Raw genomic sequence first — 16,718 nt, 5'->3', positions numbered from 1 at the left:
CTGAGGCTATTGAAGGAACAGTTGCAATTTTATTTGATGTCCCAAGAACAACCTCAAGGTCCTGAACACTCCAATGGGGAGTGGTGCAGGTATGCATTGCTGTGTAACAAACCATCCCCAAAATCAGTGGCTTAAAACAGCGATTTATTATTCTCTGTCACCATCCTCTAAGTTAACTGGACTCAGCTGGGTGATTCTCACGTGGGGTCTCTCAAGTAGTTGTAGTTGGATGGCAGCTGAAGGTGGGGTCATCTGAAGGCTCGACTGGGCCAGACATCCAAGATGGCTCATTACACGGTAGTTGATGCTGGTTGTTAGCCAGGAGCTCAGCTGAGGTTGTGACCTCACAGCCTCCTCAATGGCTTGGGCCTCTCACGGCATGGCCAATGGTTCCACAAAGGAATGTCTCAGGAGCAAATGTTTTAAATGACTGAGGTAGAAGGCACAGAACTGCTTTATGACCTGTTCTCAGAATGTTACTTCTGCCACACTCTGAAAAGGAAAGGAGCTGTCTCTGCTTGATATAAGTGGCCCATGCATACAAAGAGGGAAGGCACTGAAGGGGCACAGGGAAGGAGCTTGACAAATATCCTGGATTAACAGTTCTATTAAACTTGTTGGGCACAGGCAGCTCATGGACAGTTTCTGCCTCTCAGCAGGTCAGCCTACCTGGGAGTAGATGCCTATGGCCAAGAAGGATGAGCCAGGTTCCTTGCTTATGTGCCTGATGCCCAGTAGAGAGAGAAAGTTAAACCTAAATCACATGGAGAGAGGAAATTGGGAACCACAATTCTGCTGGCAGTGCCAGGTTTCAGTTAGATCCACTATCTGGTTGGTGGCACTGCAGGAGTACTTCCCACAGACTTCCCTGACCCACTCTCCCAGTGGTGTTTAGACCACAGAATTCTCTTCAGCTGTGACCTGGCAACTTTCATCTGATTTTTCCTCAGTGATGAATCCTGGCTATCACTCTTTTCTTTAACAAAACTTTACTTCTCAGAATTTCCTTTAGATAGACTTGAGGCATAGTTTGCTCATCCCTTAAAAGGGCTGCCTTTTCTTGCCCTCTGCAAATATACTTTTTCATTCTTGGATGTCTAGATCTAATAGTTTGTCTGAGAAGGAGAAAGGATTAAAGCACAATTTTCTATTACGTATGCTACCTCCTGCATTGTCTTGCCAAATATTCTGTTAAACCCTGTCGCCGTCTTTCCCTGGGCTGACTGTAACCTCCACGTGGCAGAGACATACGTCCATCTTTGTAGAATCCAGATGACGTCTGTGAGGCCCTCCACCCAGGACATTGTAATGACTCTACCTGGACCCCTTTGCCCATGCCCAGCAGAAATCAAAGCCCTCCTCAGACTAGCGTGAGTTCCCAGGGGAGTCCTGCTTTCTCTCATGCTGCTTCTACTCTTCCACACGTCTTCACCCCTCTCCACCCCAAACCTCCTTCACATGAAGTGTTTGAGAGGGCAGAAGCCTTTACCAAAATTCGAGGGTCTTGAGAAGGGGGTACATATTGCACCACCCAGCAGCAGACGATTTAAAAATCCCATACTTGACATTCCTGTTTTTTAAAAGTCCTGAGAGACCTCAGCACTGGGGATTCTCCTGGCCCTGCACAGGGGCCTGGTTTCTCTCATCACCCTGCTCCCTCACCTCCCTGGCTTCTCACTGTCTCCCTGTCAGGAACAAAAAGTACATTCTTCTCACTTTCTCACGCGGCACAGCACGACCCTCGCCATTTGTTTGAGTCTCTGCCAACACCTCTGCCCTCAGGGCCTGACTCTGTGCCCCAAGTGACTTCTCAACATCCTTTGCCAAACAAGAAGGCATCCTGGGCCGGGTGGTAAGACGGCACGTCCATTCACCTCGCTACATTTGTATCAGGAGAGACCACCCTGCTCAGAACACAGCACATAGTAGGTTCTCAGTAGGTGTGTGTCGAATTAAACTGAAACTGAGAAAAAATGGCTTTTAAAGATTTTATTGGTCATTTTCAGCCTTTGTTTCACGGACAAGAACCATCCCTAGGCTGAAGCAGGATGTTGGCACTGATCCCAGACTCCGTGCATCTTCAAAGGCAGGTTCCTAACCACTGCCAGCATCTGAGCGGGTGGGACTGTCCTACTGGGAGGAGAAATGGGGCCTCACTGCTTCTCTTCATTTTCACTTGTAATAAATAACTTGATTCTGCTTGAAGAGGACAGAAAGCCGTAGGTTAAGCGTTACGATCAGAGCAGAAGAAAGAACAGTGAGAGCGGCACCGGAGGGGCAGATAGCACCCCCTTGGGGACAAGGTGCTGATAGGCTGTCACAAACCAACAGGCCAGGTGACCATCATTTTCTAAACTGATTACATGCTTCTTTGCTGCATTTCCAGAATGAAATCCCAGCGTCATCAAGGTGAATTAAACTCCTGCACTTACCTCTCCTCCTTTTCCAAATACCCAGGAAATGACCAAAGAAATAGTCACTTGTCCATCCATCCTTCATCCAACCTATACTTTTTGAGGGTATCCTGTGTGCCAGAGACAGGTCTAGGGGATAAAATAATTTTAAATCCTCTTTAGGGAGAGAACCAGGAAGAGGATGTGATCTGGAATGATTGGATGGATGGGGTGGCCTCTATAGATTGAATGGTCACAGAGACCTTTCTGAGAAGGGACACCAGTACAGAGTGAGACTTGAATGAGAAGGGAAGCCAGCCATCTGAGGACCTGGGGAAGAGGGAACAGGCAAGTGCCTGGAGTTCAGTGAAATATGAAAAAAGACCTCATAGTCTATAGAGGCAAAGAAATTTCCTATCAGCAGAAGACAAACTTTGAGGAATTTCAGGAAGGTATGAAGCAGGTGGACTACACTGGTGAAAAAGCTCATCAAGAGCCACCTATGATTCCAGTGGGGCCATCTGAGAAGAAAGTAGCTGGGTGCCCCCCACAGAAGCCTGGGGAAACCCCAAGACCTGAGCAGCAGGATGGGAAGTAGAGGCATTGGACAGGGGGCACATGAAGAATGTCAGAGGTACAGAACACAGGCTCCACGTGGCAGAAAGGTCTCCTAACTAAAGGGGGGTGTTTTCTGGCCAGCTTCTAATATGGGCAATCAAACCAGAGGGCAATGCCTCTGTAACCTAGGGGTGGAGCAGCAAATATAGAGGGGAGGAGTGTCTGGGAAAAGCAGCAGACTTTTAAAGACACTCAGGTTTTCCCCTACTTCCTGGCTTTTGCAGATCTAACTGGGTTCCCCTAAGATTCCTCAGCAGAAGGGAGAAGAGTGGACTTATTGGGGAGTACGATGGAGAGGAACACAAAGAACTCTGAAAACCCCAAAATGGCCTGAAACACGGAGCAGACCACCCAGCTGCAGGATGTCATGCTAAGGGAAGGTGGGGCTCTACCACCCACGGACCCCCATAGCCACCTGTCCTTCTCTGAGAGAGGACCCAGTCTCTCAGTCTGTTCTTGGATCACAAACCCAGGACCCAGAGGGGAACTCCGCCCATTGACTTGTGTCCTCCCATTAACACTCAGGTCAAGCCCTATAGCCATGTGAACCACTCAGAGAAAAACCTGTCCAGGTTGGAGCAGGGAGGGGGTACTCTGTGAACTATACCAGGACCTTTCAAACTTGTGCTGTACCTCAGAATCACCTAGAATGCTGGCTAAAACCCAGGACCGCCCAAGGGCACCTGGATTTTTAAGAGCTCCCCAGGTGATTTTGATGCATCCTGTGGTTTGAGAGCCACTGACTCACAAAACCGCTGAGGGAGCCGTCACCAGCTATGATATAGTCCATCTGGACCAGGGCTGCACATTAGAATCACTTGGAGAAATTTAAAAAACAAAAACCCATGCCCACTGCCAGAAATTCTGATTTAATTGGCCTGGGGAGGAGACTGGGCATTGGTATTTTTTTAAAATAAACTCTCCAGGTGGTTCTAATGCATGGCCAGGGCTGAAAGCCAAAACTTCCATCTACAAAAGCCAGCAGTCCCCCAAATTGCCGGGTATATGAAAAGACTGATGTGCTCTGACAGTGACTAGGGTGATGAAACAATCACCAGAAACAACGGTTCTCTGATCAATGACCCCCTGTGAAACAGACTAAGTGGCAGAAATAGAGGGAAATATGAAAAAAAAAAAATCTGTATCCCACCCTCAGGGGGACGCAAGAGGGTAAACATCAACAGGACAGAGCAGGTTATAAGAAAAAGCAGACCAAGAACTATTAAGAATTCTTGGAAACGAAAAGCATGATTGTCAGCCACCCCTCCCAACACTCAGGAGGAAAAGAAAAACTCGTTAAAGTATGAAATTGCACAATGAATACCACTGAAAACCAAACTGTGACTCTGGAGAGTAATTCAAGGAATTCCATCCTTAAATATGAAATACAAAGACTAAGACATGGAAATTACAATAGAAAAAAGGTAAGACATATGGCTGCTACATCCCAGATGACTGGAATTCCTACAAAAGGATTTCCTGAGAAGAGAGGATGAAATGGAAAAAAGAGTAGCAGTAATTTACAAAAGAAAGGAAAGAAAAGACCCTGAGTTAAAGAAAGATCAGATTAAAGGGACTGCCTAGGACATGTCAAAAATAGTAGAAAAAAGATACACATCTACATACTATTTTTCTTTTAATATTGACAGAGAAATTTAAGTCTCAAAATATTAGTTTAAAATATATCAGGTTAAAATAGCTGTGGGGAAGAATGGAATTTAAAGAAGGTAAAGGGAAACTTCTGCTTTTTATTTTTATTTTTTTGAAGTATGCTTTTTGGTGAGGAAGATTGGCCCTGAGCTAACATCTGTTGCCATTCTTCCTCTTTTTTTCTCTCCCCAAAGCCCCAGCACATAGTTGTCTATCCTAGCTGTGGGTCATTCTAGTTCTTCTACGTGGGATGCCACCACAGCATGGCTTGATGAACAGTGTGTATATTTGCACCCAGGATCTGAACTGGCGAACCCCCGGCTGCCAAAGTGGAGCATGCAAACTCAACCACTTGGCCACGGGGCTGGCCACTAGACTTCTACTTTTTATTTTACATACTTCATTATTATTTGCATGAAATAGTAACATTTTAAATTAAAACATTTAAAAGTAAATATGATGACTAGAAACTAGAGTAACAAAAGCTAACACAAAATTTGATTAATAAAGTAAAAGTCAAAGGAGAGAAAAAGAAACAAGAAGAAAGAATGAGATTCAGAAAACAGAAAATATCTGGAAAAAGATAAAATCTGTGATCCATGTAAATGTGACTGTTTTATATCCCACAGAGTTAGGATTGTTTGTATCCTAAACACACCATTAGAAAAAATGGCAAAGAACACAAAAACAGTCAAGTCACAAAAGAAAAATGAATACCTAATAATCACGAGAAAAGGTTCTCAAGTATATTAGCACAGAAATGAAAAGTAAAATGACATTTTTATTTTAATCTATCAGATTTGTAAAGAATAAAAAGATTGATAATGCTTGGGTTGGTGAGCATGTCGGGTAATGGCACCTTTAAGCTGCAGGAATGAAAAAACATTGTTATAGTTTTGCTCAAGAGGAATCTGGCCACATGAACCAAAATTAAAATACGCCTACATTTCCTAGTGATTCCACCCCTGGAAATTTATCCTAAAGAAATAATTGGACTTGTGTATACAGATGTTCCTTGCATCATTGTTTATATTAGCAAAAAAAAAAAAAGAAAACATAACCTAAATATTTATGATTTGGGATTGGTTAAATAAATTATACTACACTCATGCAAGGGGACACTATGTAGCTATTAAAAAGGATAAGGTGGATCTAACGTGTTTACATGGAAGGAGTACCATGATATATTGTTAATTAAAAATTATGGGACAATGTGTACATAAAGAACCTATATATATAATGAACCCTCTATGAATATGCTATTGTATATGCACACAAATCTAAAGGGATTGACACTAAATCAAAGGTTCCCAAACTTTCTGAGTTCACGGAACCCTAAGTGTCTCAGTAAGTTTTTCACAGTGCCCCTGGAGCAAAAAAATACCAAACAGCTTTGTTTACTAAAGTCAGGTCTGAAGGACTTAATATGTATTTATGTCCTAAAACATAGTAGCTATTTGAAATACATATGAATTGAAAGAAAAAATAACGTTTAGTTCATTCTTAAATAACCATAATGTACACTGTTGAGCTCTGCACATCTTCTCAAACTTTGGGATCAGATTGGACCCCTCCACCCTCACTTCCTATTACATCTTGATTTTTGCACAGTACTTGCTTTTTATCACAGCAACTGCCCTGAAAACTCAGATTTGCAAAGATATGACATCACGGAAAGGAATGTCACATGATCTAAGAAGATGGTGAACTCCCTTAAGCCAGTGCTTCGCGCAGCATCTGGCTAATGTCAAACATCACTGTGTGTCTCTCAAAGATTCAGACTACCACGTGGAAGCCTGTGAGCGCCCTGCCGCCGCCCAGGGCGCCCCGGTGCAGTTTGGGAACCACGGCATTAGACTATAAACAAAGGTTCTTTCTGGGGAGGGAGCTTGGGTTGGAGGAAGAGAGAATTTTCTTCGTTACGCACGTATGAATAGTTTGAACTTTTTATAATAAGCGTCTGACTTCTATTACTTTTTATAAGGTTTTTCCATTTCAAGAAAAGAAGCCAGAAAAAGAACAAGAGTGAAAGCAAATGAGAGAGAGATAAAGAAATGAAAAACGAAATAAAAAGTCATCTAGCCGAGGGGCAGAGGGTACAAAGGCACATCACACCAGCCTTGTCGGAGCGGTTCCCTCTGTAATTGTGAATGTGGTCCAGGTCCCTCCAGGCTTCGGTTCCTCAGCTATTAAATAAACACACGCGCTTCCCTCACAGGTGACGAGCTATTGGATGGAATTCTCATTGCCAGTCACTCCAGAAAAGCAGAGCAATGAAAACCAGGGCTCTGGAGCCCTCTGCCTGGGTTCTAACCCTGACTCTGTCACCTACTCACTGTGTGACCTTGAGCAAGTTCTCTGTGCCTCAGTTTCCACATCTGTTCAATGGTGAGAATAATTTTGTTTCCCTGTTTTGGGGATTCCATGTAAGACACTTGTGGCCAACAATGAGTCAGTGCTAGTTATTGCTGTTGCTGCTGTCTAACATGAAAATAACAAATCGGCCAACAGATTCTTTCCCTCCAGCAATCAGAACTTAGAAATGTGAGGCACTCTCCCAGTTATCATTACATCCAAAGGGGCAGAGAGAGGTCAGAGGGAAGCCCCAAAGGATCCAGGTACAAACCAAAGCTATAAGGAGGCAGAAACCAGGAGTAAGCAGAACTTGGCTGGGAGGTTACTTGAGAGGTTTCTGTTCTAGCAATAAAAAAACTCAAATTAGGACAGGGAATAATGCAAGCTCACGATCTCATGAATTGTTTTCTATATCCCTCCAACTCCCAAACATTAACACTTTTTTTTTTTTTTACCTCATCTCTATGTCCCATAAAGCGATGTCATCGCTGACCCAAGGATTGGATGGCTCGGCTGGTGTGATCAAAGGATCATATTCCACATACTGTTCAGTGTAAGCAATTAAGCTGCAGGAGGGAAGCAAAGCAAGAATGCCACTGATTTCCTATAAAAACTTCTGTTCTGTTTTATACAAACATTATATCAGTCTTAATATAATTCTAAATTAAAGGGGAAGAAATTACCACCACTCCCTCCCACTTCCGACAAATTGAACTGTTTTCATTTGTCCTTGTGCCCTTCTCATGATGATGAGCACATCATTTTGCATTTCTGCAGTCATAATATATAAACATCTACATTTTATATCTTCTTCCCACTTACCTCTCCCTGAACCTTAGTGCATCCTTCCCCGGTTATGCTGGCCTTACTGATACACTGGTCCAAACCTGCTTGTGTATCGCCCTCTGACGTAGGCTACAGATCTCAAGGCACTTGAGGCACACTGAGGACACAACAGTTCCTCCAGGCTGCCAGCCCAGCATTCCCAACTAGAGGATTTCCTTATTATAAAGGTTTAAAAGCCTGGCAGCCCAAAAGATAACACATCATAAGCATTTTTCCACAAAGCAACTTAGTTTTTCTAGTTATACTTTAAATGGCCACATAATTTTTTTTAAAAAAAATTATTTTTATTAAGATGCATGTAAATAGTTAAAACAAAATAGTACTGAATGATTTCACATACAAAAAAAGTAACAGAAATTTTTTTTCCTCCCATCTCTTCTCACAGAGTCACTCACTTTCTGCCCTTCTGTTTCTTTTGGCATGTACTCATATATTTCTAAATGATATGTTTTTATAGCTGTTTTTATAAACTTGATTATCAGTTTTAATAAAGATTTAACTTTCTACTTACTGAGCCCCAATTCTCCCTTCACCAGTTCCTCCCATGATCTTCCAATTAGACACAGAATAATTTTTGTTAAATCAATAGTCAGTGTCCACATTACTAATCTGGATAAAAATTGTTTCCCACTGAGCTAAGTATCATACTACCTTTTGCAAGTGTTCTAACAAATCTGTAAAACATGTAGCAAAATTTTTCCACATCTTAAACACACCAGAGAATCATTCAGTTCTGTCTCCCTGTCTCCCGAAGGCCCTCTCCCCAAAGTCTTGAGTCCTCCTCCTCCAGTCTAGACTGTTTTCTTTATAAACTTGATGCAAAATCATCATCGTGGGGCTTCCTTCACCTCAGTGTTGGAGTCCCTGCCTCCTGGATTCCATGTCTGTCTATTTGTTTTACTCCCTGGTTGTGCTGAAGCACATCCTTTAGTAGTTTCCTAGGAAAGGATGGATAAGAGTTAAATATTTCAAGTCTTTGCAGGTCTAAAAATGTTTTTATTTTACCTTTATACTTGACTGATAGTGCTGGACATAGAACCCCAGGTTAAACATCATTTTCCTTCAGAATTTTGAAGGTATTGCCTCCTTTTTTGGGGGCATCCAGTGTTACTATTGAGAACTCTGGATCCATTTTAATCCTTGTTCTTTTGTTTAGTGTCTTTTCTTTCTGGAAACACAGAATCTTCTTTTTATTCTTTATTCTTTTTATTATGCTCTAATGCTCTGAAATTTGCTCTGAATATAATGCTATGAAATCGGGACCTTTGCTCACTGTTTTTATTTACTGTGCTGGGTACAATATGCAATAGATAAAAAAATATTTCCCAGAAATATTATATTATTTCTTTGCTAATTTCATATCCTTCGTTTTCCCTTTCTATAATTCTTTTTCATTAAATGCTGGGCATCCTGAATTGATAATCTAATTTTCCCTGCCATTTTTCATCTTTTTGTTTTTTTGTTTGACAGTTCTGATCTTTCTACTTATTTTTTAAATTTGGGCTATTGCTTTCTTCAGTTTTCAGCGTTCACTCTTGTTTATCATGGTATCTAGTTCTTGTTTTATGGATGAAATATCTTTTCCTCTCTCTCAGGGTATTAATTCTATATTTTTATTTCAGTTTCATCTGTTTCTTGAATAGTTTTTGGTTCCTCCAAGTCCCTTTTTCTGTTTGTTTGCTTTGATCACACTCCTTCACGTTGGGGTTTCTCTTGAGTGTCTGGAAAATCTCTGGACATCCATTTGTGCTTGAGTGAGGTACTCACACTTGTTTAGAGGCTCAGGGTGTGTGGGGACAAGACTTGCCAACTGATGGGCCTCACCGTCGGGTCACAAGGCAGCTTATCTGGGGTCTTTCCTCTGGGGACATCTATTTTTCTCTAGAGCAGGGGTAGGCGAGCTTTCTTTGCAAGATCCAGATGGCAAATACTTTAGGCTTTGCAGGCCAGATGGTGTCTGCTGCAACCAATCAGCTCTTCTGTGGTAACACAAAAGCAGCCGTAGACAATTCATGAGTGAATGCGTGTGACTGTGTTCCAATAAAACTTTATTTACAAAAGCAGGGAGTGGAGTGGAGTGGATTTGGCCCACGGGTTGTAGTTTGCCAGTCTCTTGCCTGTGGGCATACTATTTGGCTCCTGCAGGGCTGAGAGCAGGGCGGGGGAGCTGCGAGGGTCCCCCAGGTCAGCGTGTAGATCTTCCACTAACTCTCTTGCTTTCGGCTGGTCCTTTATGATGTGATGTGCTTGAGTTCTGAGCTGAGGTGGCTCAATTTCTCTGGAGAATAAACTGCCCATCTCCTGTGGTGGGAGTAAGTGAGGAGAGACGGTCTCCTAGTGGGGCAGCGATCTAAGGATCTAAGGGCTCCAGAGACAGACTTTATCCATCCCTCTGGGGTCAGGCCCATGCCCAATTCTTGCCTTCCATGGTGCCTGGTGCCTTCAGGAGCCAAGGCCAGATTTTGGTGGGCAAATTGGCTTTTTGATAATACTCACACCTCTAACATGTAGCTTATAATGTTCTTCACTCTGTCCCCATACACTTTCTTTTTAATTAAATTTTGAAATATGTCAAGCATATGGAAATGTATAAAAATTGTAAGAATATCACCCTTGTACTCACCACCCAATCAAAAAAAATAGTACATTACAAATAGAGACAGAGGGCTACGGCTGTGTTCCTCAGTTCCTTACACTTTCGATCTTGAAAATATTTGTTGAAACTCTTCATCCATTAATTTGTTGACCTTGTGAGTTCATATCATTTTTATTCCTTTACTGACATGTTGCTTTTGGAGAGGGAGAGAAGATAAATATGTGTCCATAATACTGTCTTGAGTGAATTAATTATAATTTATGTAATCATTTCCTTTATATTAGACACAGGCTTTGCATTTTAATTTTTTTAGTGTACATAGTGCTGTAGGAGATCACCATTGTTCACAGAGATTTTTCCATCTTTTGGGTTATTTATTTAGAATTAATAACCATAAGCGGAATTACTGGGCCAAAATGTATAGCTACTTTTATGGTTATTGATCCACAATAAAACTTTCCCCTGAGCATTGCCAGCTTGAGTGTCACAATTCCCTCTGCAATGGAAACTCAGAGCCACGATGCCTACTACTAAATCGCAAAGGGCAAGCATGCCAATTTGTTTCCTGCGGACCATGTGAACAAATTAGTCAGTGGCTCCGTCTCACTGTTACTCAAAGTGTGATCCACAAACCATCAGCACAGCTATCACCGGGGAGCTTGTAAAAAACGCAGAATCTCAGGCTCCACCCCAGACCTACTGAGCCAGAATCTGCATCTTAATAAGATGCCCCACTAATTCATATGCACAGGAAAGACTGAGAAGCACCACGTCTTACTCTTCAGTTTTCTGAGGGGCTCAGCACACAAGGCATTTAATTCATCAAATCAAAATGAAGGAGCCTGTGATACTTTTGGTTTTAAACATGGCAGCAGATTTCCTATCACCTCACAGCTTCCTCCTTGTCCCAGGTGTGGACTGTCACCCAGGAGGGTAGGAGCGCTGGTCCAAGTTGAAAAACCTTGGTCCTAGTTCTTGAGTGAGCTGTTTAACTGATCCTTGTCAAGTTAGCCATATGTTACGTAAAGGCCTTCTTGAGCACTCAGGACCATTTGATAAAAAAATGGGAAAGCATTTCAAAAGAGTCTTCTAATCTGCTACAATTATAAGATGTATGATTGAAACCACCATGCACAGTGGAGGCACACAGTCTTGCAAATCCCCTAGAAGGGATGCACTGTGGCTGGATCATCTCAGGTGAGAGCGAGCAGGCACGGGGCTCCCAGTGAGCACTGTGACGGGAAGGAACAGACTATACGTCCGTGCAGTGATAGCTCACAGGGAATCGCTCCTTTGTCACTTAGCTAATTTCGTGCCTCCTGAAAGAAATGGGGTTGCACATTAAGGAATATATTAGTTTCCCGGGGCTGCGGTAACAAATTACCACAAACTTGGTGACTTCAAACAACAGAAATTGATTCTCTCTCACTTCCAGAGGCCAGAATTCTGCAATCAAGGTGTCAGCAGGGCTATGTTCCCTCCGAAGGTTCTGGGGGAAAATGCTTCCTTGCCTCTTCAGCTTCTGGTGGCTCCAGGTGATCCTTGGCTGTGGCTGCAGGACTCCAGTCTCTGCTCTGTCCTCACATGGCTTCTTCTCCATGTCTGTGTCTTCTCCCCTTCTCTCTCTTGTAAGCATGCTTGCCATTGAATTTAGGGTCCACCTGGATGATCCAAAATGATCTCATCTCCAGAAACTTAAAGCCATCTGCAAAGACTCTTTTTCCAAATAAGTTCACATTCACAGGTTCCATGGGTTAGGATTTGCACACATATTTTGAGGGGCCTCTATTGACCTCACTACAAGGAACATGAAAGAACCTGGACATGAGGACAGGGAAGACACACTCGACCACCTGACCCTTCACTCATATCAGCACAAAAAGAAGCTAGCAGCAGGTAACCTAAATCCTGTTCAAGGGAGGATGGGCCATATTGAGATGCTCCAGAGAGTCTGCATCATGATGAGGCGTTGGGGGCTTTCCTGATTATGACACATGTGGGCATCCACAGCGTTCTCAAAATCTGAGATGGTGCAGGCAGTCCATGGGGCTCGCTCAGTTGTGACCACTTTGTTCCCCTAGAATGTCTACCCCTGTCAGGCCATTCCAATGATCTCAGCCTCAGGTGGTTGTGTATCTCAGATAAAAGACTTCTACTTGAGCAGCCCAAGGCAAAGGGTGGGGTCTCTTTTGACAAGTTAATCGCAAGTTATGGGGAACATATTTTTTAAAATGAGAAATGGATTTCCCTGAAATAAAACATAGGGATGGAAAAACAAAATTTCCTCCCCTCCCTTCCTCAGATTTCTCTGAGACAGGCTGGACGTTTTACTAGACCTCTCCCCAACTTTTGTTTTATTTGACCTTCCATGTGGCCACACGTCCAACCTGGGAAGGCAGGGTCCAACCAGCCAGGTCAGGTCCCATGCATAGGTCCCCCCGATGGAGCCCGGAATGAGAGCAAGAAGGCAGCTGTCTACTGCCTGGCCTAAGGGAGCAGGCTCTTAACAAGCCAGAGAGCAGCTGTGAGGACTCAAGCTGTAATGAAACCCAGGCTCACAGCCAGGTGTCTTTTAGAGAAATTTGGGAATATCTTAGGAGGAGTGGGTGGAGGAGAGAGAGTGAGATTTAAATTGTGACGTTGGTTCAAGGAGAAGTTGTTGAGAGCCCAAGGTGGGATTTTGTAACCACCCAAGTTAAGAGCACAAGATAAGACTAGTAACAGGCATTAAGCATGAATGAATTGTTCCTATGACCTACCCCACCTCATGCCTTCTCAGCGCCAGGTCCCGGCAGGCATCAAGGATATACACGGAGGAACACGTGAGAGAGGGCTAAGATCTTCCTGCAGAAACGCCTGACAATCTGCACTAAGGCAACAGCTCAAGTCAGTTAAGATCACTACCCAGTCAGCCAGTGCCAGCGATGGGCGGTATTGGTCAGAAGGAAAAGTGATTGTACTGGGAGAGGAAGAGCTGTTCTGCTAAGGTATAGTGACAGAAATAAAGTTGGTTAGAGCCTTTGTAAGGCAGACAGTAAAATTATATAGGCGTGTGTATTTTGAATGCTCTATTTTATCAGTAGAAGTAGGACGTGCTGAATCATCAGAATTAGACATACACGTCTCGGGGCTATAAATGGAACTTCTGATCAGCAAGAGACTTGGAAATGTGGGCATTTTAAAGAGGAAGAGAATATGCAGTTTGATCTTCCTGAGATTCTAAGAGAAAGGGAGAGATTGGGTAGTGTGTTAGTTTCTAATGGCTGCTGTAACAAATTGCCCCATACCTAGTGGCTTAAAACAACACAGTTGTATGATCTTACAGTTCTGAGGGTCAGAAGTCTGAAATGGGTGTCACTGGGCTAAAATCACTGTCAGCAGGACTGGGTTCCTTCTGGAGGCTCTAGGGGAGAATCCATTTCCTTGCTTTTTCCATCTTCTAGAGATGGTCCAGTCCTTGGCTCATGGCCCCCTTCCATCTTCCCATCCAGCAACAGCTGGTGGAGCCTTTCTCACATTGTATTATTCTGACACTGACTCTTCTGCCTCCTGACTCTTCTGCCTCTTCTTCTACATTTAAGAACTCGTGTGGCTACACTGGACCCACCTGGATAATCCAGGATAATCCCCCTATGTTAAGGTCAGCTAACCTTAATTCCACATGCAACCTTAATTCCCCTTTGCCATGTAACTTAACATATTCCCAGGTTCTGAGGATTAGGACATGGACATCTTTGAGGGACTGTTATTTTGTGTTCCACCAGTGTGATTTGAGAGGAGCTTGTACAGAAGGTAGAGGATGAAGTCACCTGGAGGAGGGTGTGGAAGTAGATAAAAGGTGTATACAAAGCCTGCATGGACTCTTTGGGAATGGCACCAATGTGTTTCATTTCACTGCCATTGCCATGCAAATAAACCCAGTGTCCCTGAATCTACACTCCCTCATTTGTCCTGTTTGCCATATCACTGCATGGAAAAGACAGCAGACAGCAAAACTCTTCTCTTGGAGCTTCCTGTGGGTGGCTTGGCTTTTAGCAGTCTCTTGCCTTAATTGCTCTCCTAGCTTCTTTTGAGGATTGATCCTTCCCAGAGAAAGTGGCAGAGAAGGTCAGCTCCACAATTGGGGTGGCAGAGGACTGAGAGGAGGTGAAAGAATACCCACATAGGCAGAGAGGGAAGATGGTCTCCTCTTCTCTGCTTCTCAACATCATCAGACTGGACAGAAATGGCCCAAGGAGTGGAGTGAAAACAAAGACTGCTTGCCTTTTCCTTGCCCCCTTGTCTCTTTATCTGGGCTGCAGATATCTTATTTTCAGGAGCCAGAGCTTCCAAGGTGGGATACAGAGGAAAGAAACAAAGGGTTGTCTACATAGGATAGATCTAAGCTTAATGCAGAGGGAGTAAAAGGCCTTTGGGTCTGCTTCTAGGCTGTCCAACTATCCTGTAGTCATTGATATTGACTTTGGCTATTTCTTAGGCATGAAAGGAGGTACACGTGGAGACAGAAGCACTGTCTAGCAAGATAGTGAGTGTACCTGGTTGCATTGACCTTTGTGCCATGTCTCTTGGGGTCTGAGTGAAGCAGATAGGGATCCTGGATGATGATAAGTCCTCCAAAATGGGTGAACTAGCACAAAAGACGTCTCTGGGTTTCTGCTTAGTTCTACCCACCTCCTGGGAATTGCCCCCCAGCATGTACACAGGATGATTTCAGGGGCTGCCATGTACTTACAAACCCTGTTCCTGGCCATGGCTGATTTGTCCAGGAATGGGCACCTGACCCAAGCTGGGTAATGTTCTCTTTCTGAACCTACAGCAGTAGAAACCATACAGTAATAAAGTTCAGGGACTGGAGGCAGTCATGTTTCCTAATACGTGTCTGTGATGAAAGAGAATGAGGCCAACATGGAAAGTGGCACAGGACCAGAGATGAAGAAGGAGTCTTGGAAGTGTTCAAGGCCCTGGCTCCAGCTATTCTGGAGCTTAGTGGCATCGCTGCCCTTCCCACAGTTCAACTCTGCAGCCCCTCCTTGTATTGTGTGTGCCAGCATACGCTCCTTTTAGCTGAACCAGGTTCAAGTTGTGGTTCTACTTCTTGGAACCAAACTCATACAGTTGAAACAGGGATGAAGGTGATGGAATGTGAAGGCGAGCTCATCAAGGCAGATCTTTGCAGCATTAGCCAGAGAGATTCCCTCCCCCGCCCCGAACATGCAGTTGCTTGCAGTGCACAGACAAGATGAACAGTCTGCTCAGGACAAACAAGGATAAAGAAAAGGCAGCCCGGGCAATGAGGGAGGCAGCAATGGATGATACAAAGTACTACCCGAGTCCAACCTAAATATCAATGACTACAAAAAGACTTGAGATAAGCAGGAAAAGCTCAGAGGGAGAATAAAAGAGAGGCATGGAAAGACCTTTGTGGTAGGCCTGACACATAATGGCACTCAAGCAACAATGGTCCACAGAGAGTTGGATGCAAGTGGCACAAAGAAGAATTGGGAGGTGTTACAGACTGAATTGTGTCCTCCCAATTTTCATATGTTGAAATCCTAATCCTCAATGTGACTGTTTTCGGAGAAAGGACCTTTAAGGAGATAATTAAGATTAAGTGAGGTCATAGGGTGGGGCCCTAATTTGATAAGACTGCCCTTAGAAGAAGAGCTCTTATAACCTTATTAACCAGAGCTCTCTCTCCTCTGTGTGTGCACACAGTGAGAAGGCAGCTGTCTGCAAGCCAGAAAGTGAGCCCTCACCAGAAACCAGCCCTGCTGGCACCTTGGTCATGGACTTCAAGCCTCCAGAACTGTGAGAAAATAAAGGTCTGTTGTTTAATCCACCAAGTCTGTGACATTTTGTTATGGCAGCCTGAGCTGACTAATACAGGAGGAGATGGAAAAAATAAAGTAAACTTAGGAAATCCAGAGGAAGTCCATTAGGAACATTATTTCTCATCAAGCAGTTTTGACATCCTTGTCTCCTTATCCCTGACTCACCCGATATATATCCCTTCTGATTATATATGGATTTGTTATTTTCAAGTGATAAATTCTCACATCATTAGAAGATGGTGATGTATCAACCTTTAGCAAATGTGCTACCTGCCATCACTGGTATACTGCACATACTGTTGCCCATCTCCTTGTAGTAAGTGGCAAAAATGTGCCACATGGCCACCAGGGGTACAGTCTGTGGCCAGTCAGTCATTCAGCCAACATTATTCAGTTTCTACTGGTGTCATGAAATAGTGAACAGCTCTC

General features: G+C 43.6%; 1 protein-coding gene across 15 annotated transcripts in view; it reads right to left on the bottom strand.

Moving 5' to 3' along the window:
* The window catches only part of RGS6 (regulator of G protein signaling 6), a 573,259-nt gene that overhangs the window by 52,140 nt on the left and 504,401 nt on the right, over positions 1 to 16,718 (bottom strand). For 13 of the 15 annotated variants that reach the window (XR_006886380.1, XR_006886381.1, XR_006886382.1 and 10 more), the window contains one exon: positions 7,472 to 7,582. The exons of the other annotated variants lie outside the window; for them this stretch is intronic. Coding sequence is in view for 10 of the 13 variants with exons in the window: in XM_046647776.1 (XP_046503732.1) it covers positions 7,472 to 7,582 (111 nt within the window). In the remaining 3 variants the exon portion in view is untranslated. The remainder of the gene's footprint in view (positions 1 to 7,471; positions 7,583 to 16,718) is intronic. 15 annotated transcript variants of the gene reach the window in all.

This window comes from Equus quagga, chromosome 20, assembly GCF_021613505.1.
Source record: "Equus quagga isolate Etosha38 chromosome 20, UCLA_HA_Equagga_1.0, whole genome shotgun sequence".
In the NCBI taxonomy this organism is placed as follows: Eukaryota; Metazoa; Chordata; class Mammalia; order Perissodactyla; family Equidae; genus Equus; species Equus quagga.
This window is presented reverse-complemented; position numbering and strand designations above follow the sequence as displayed.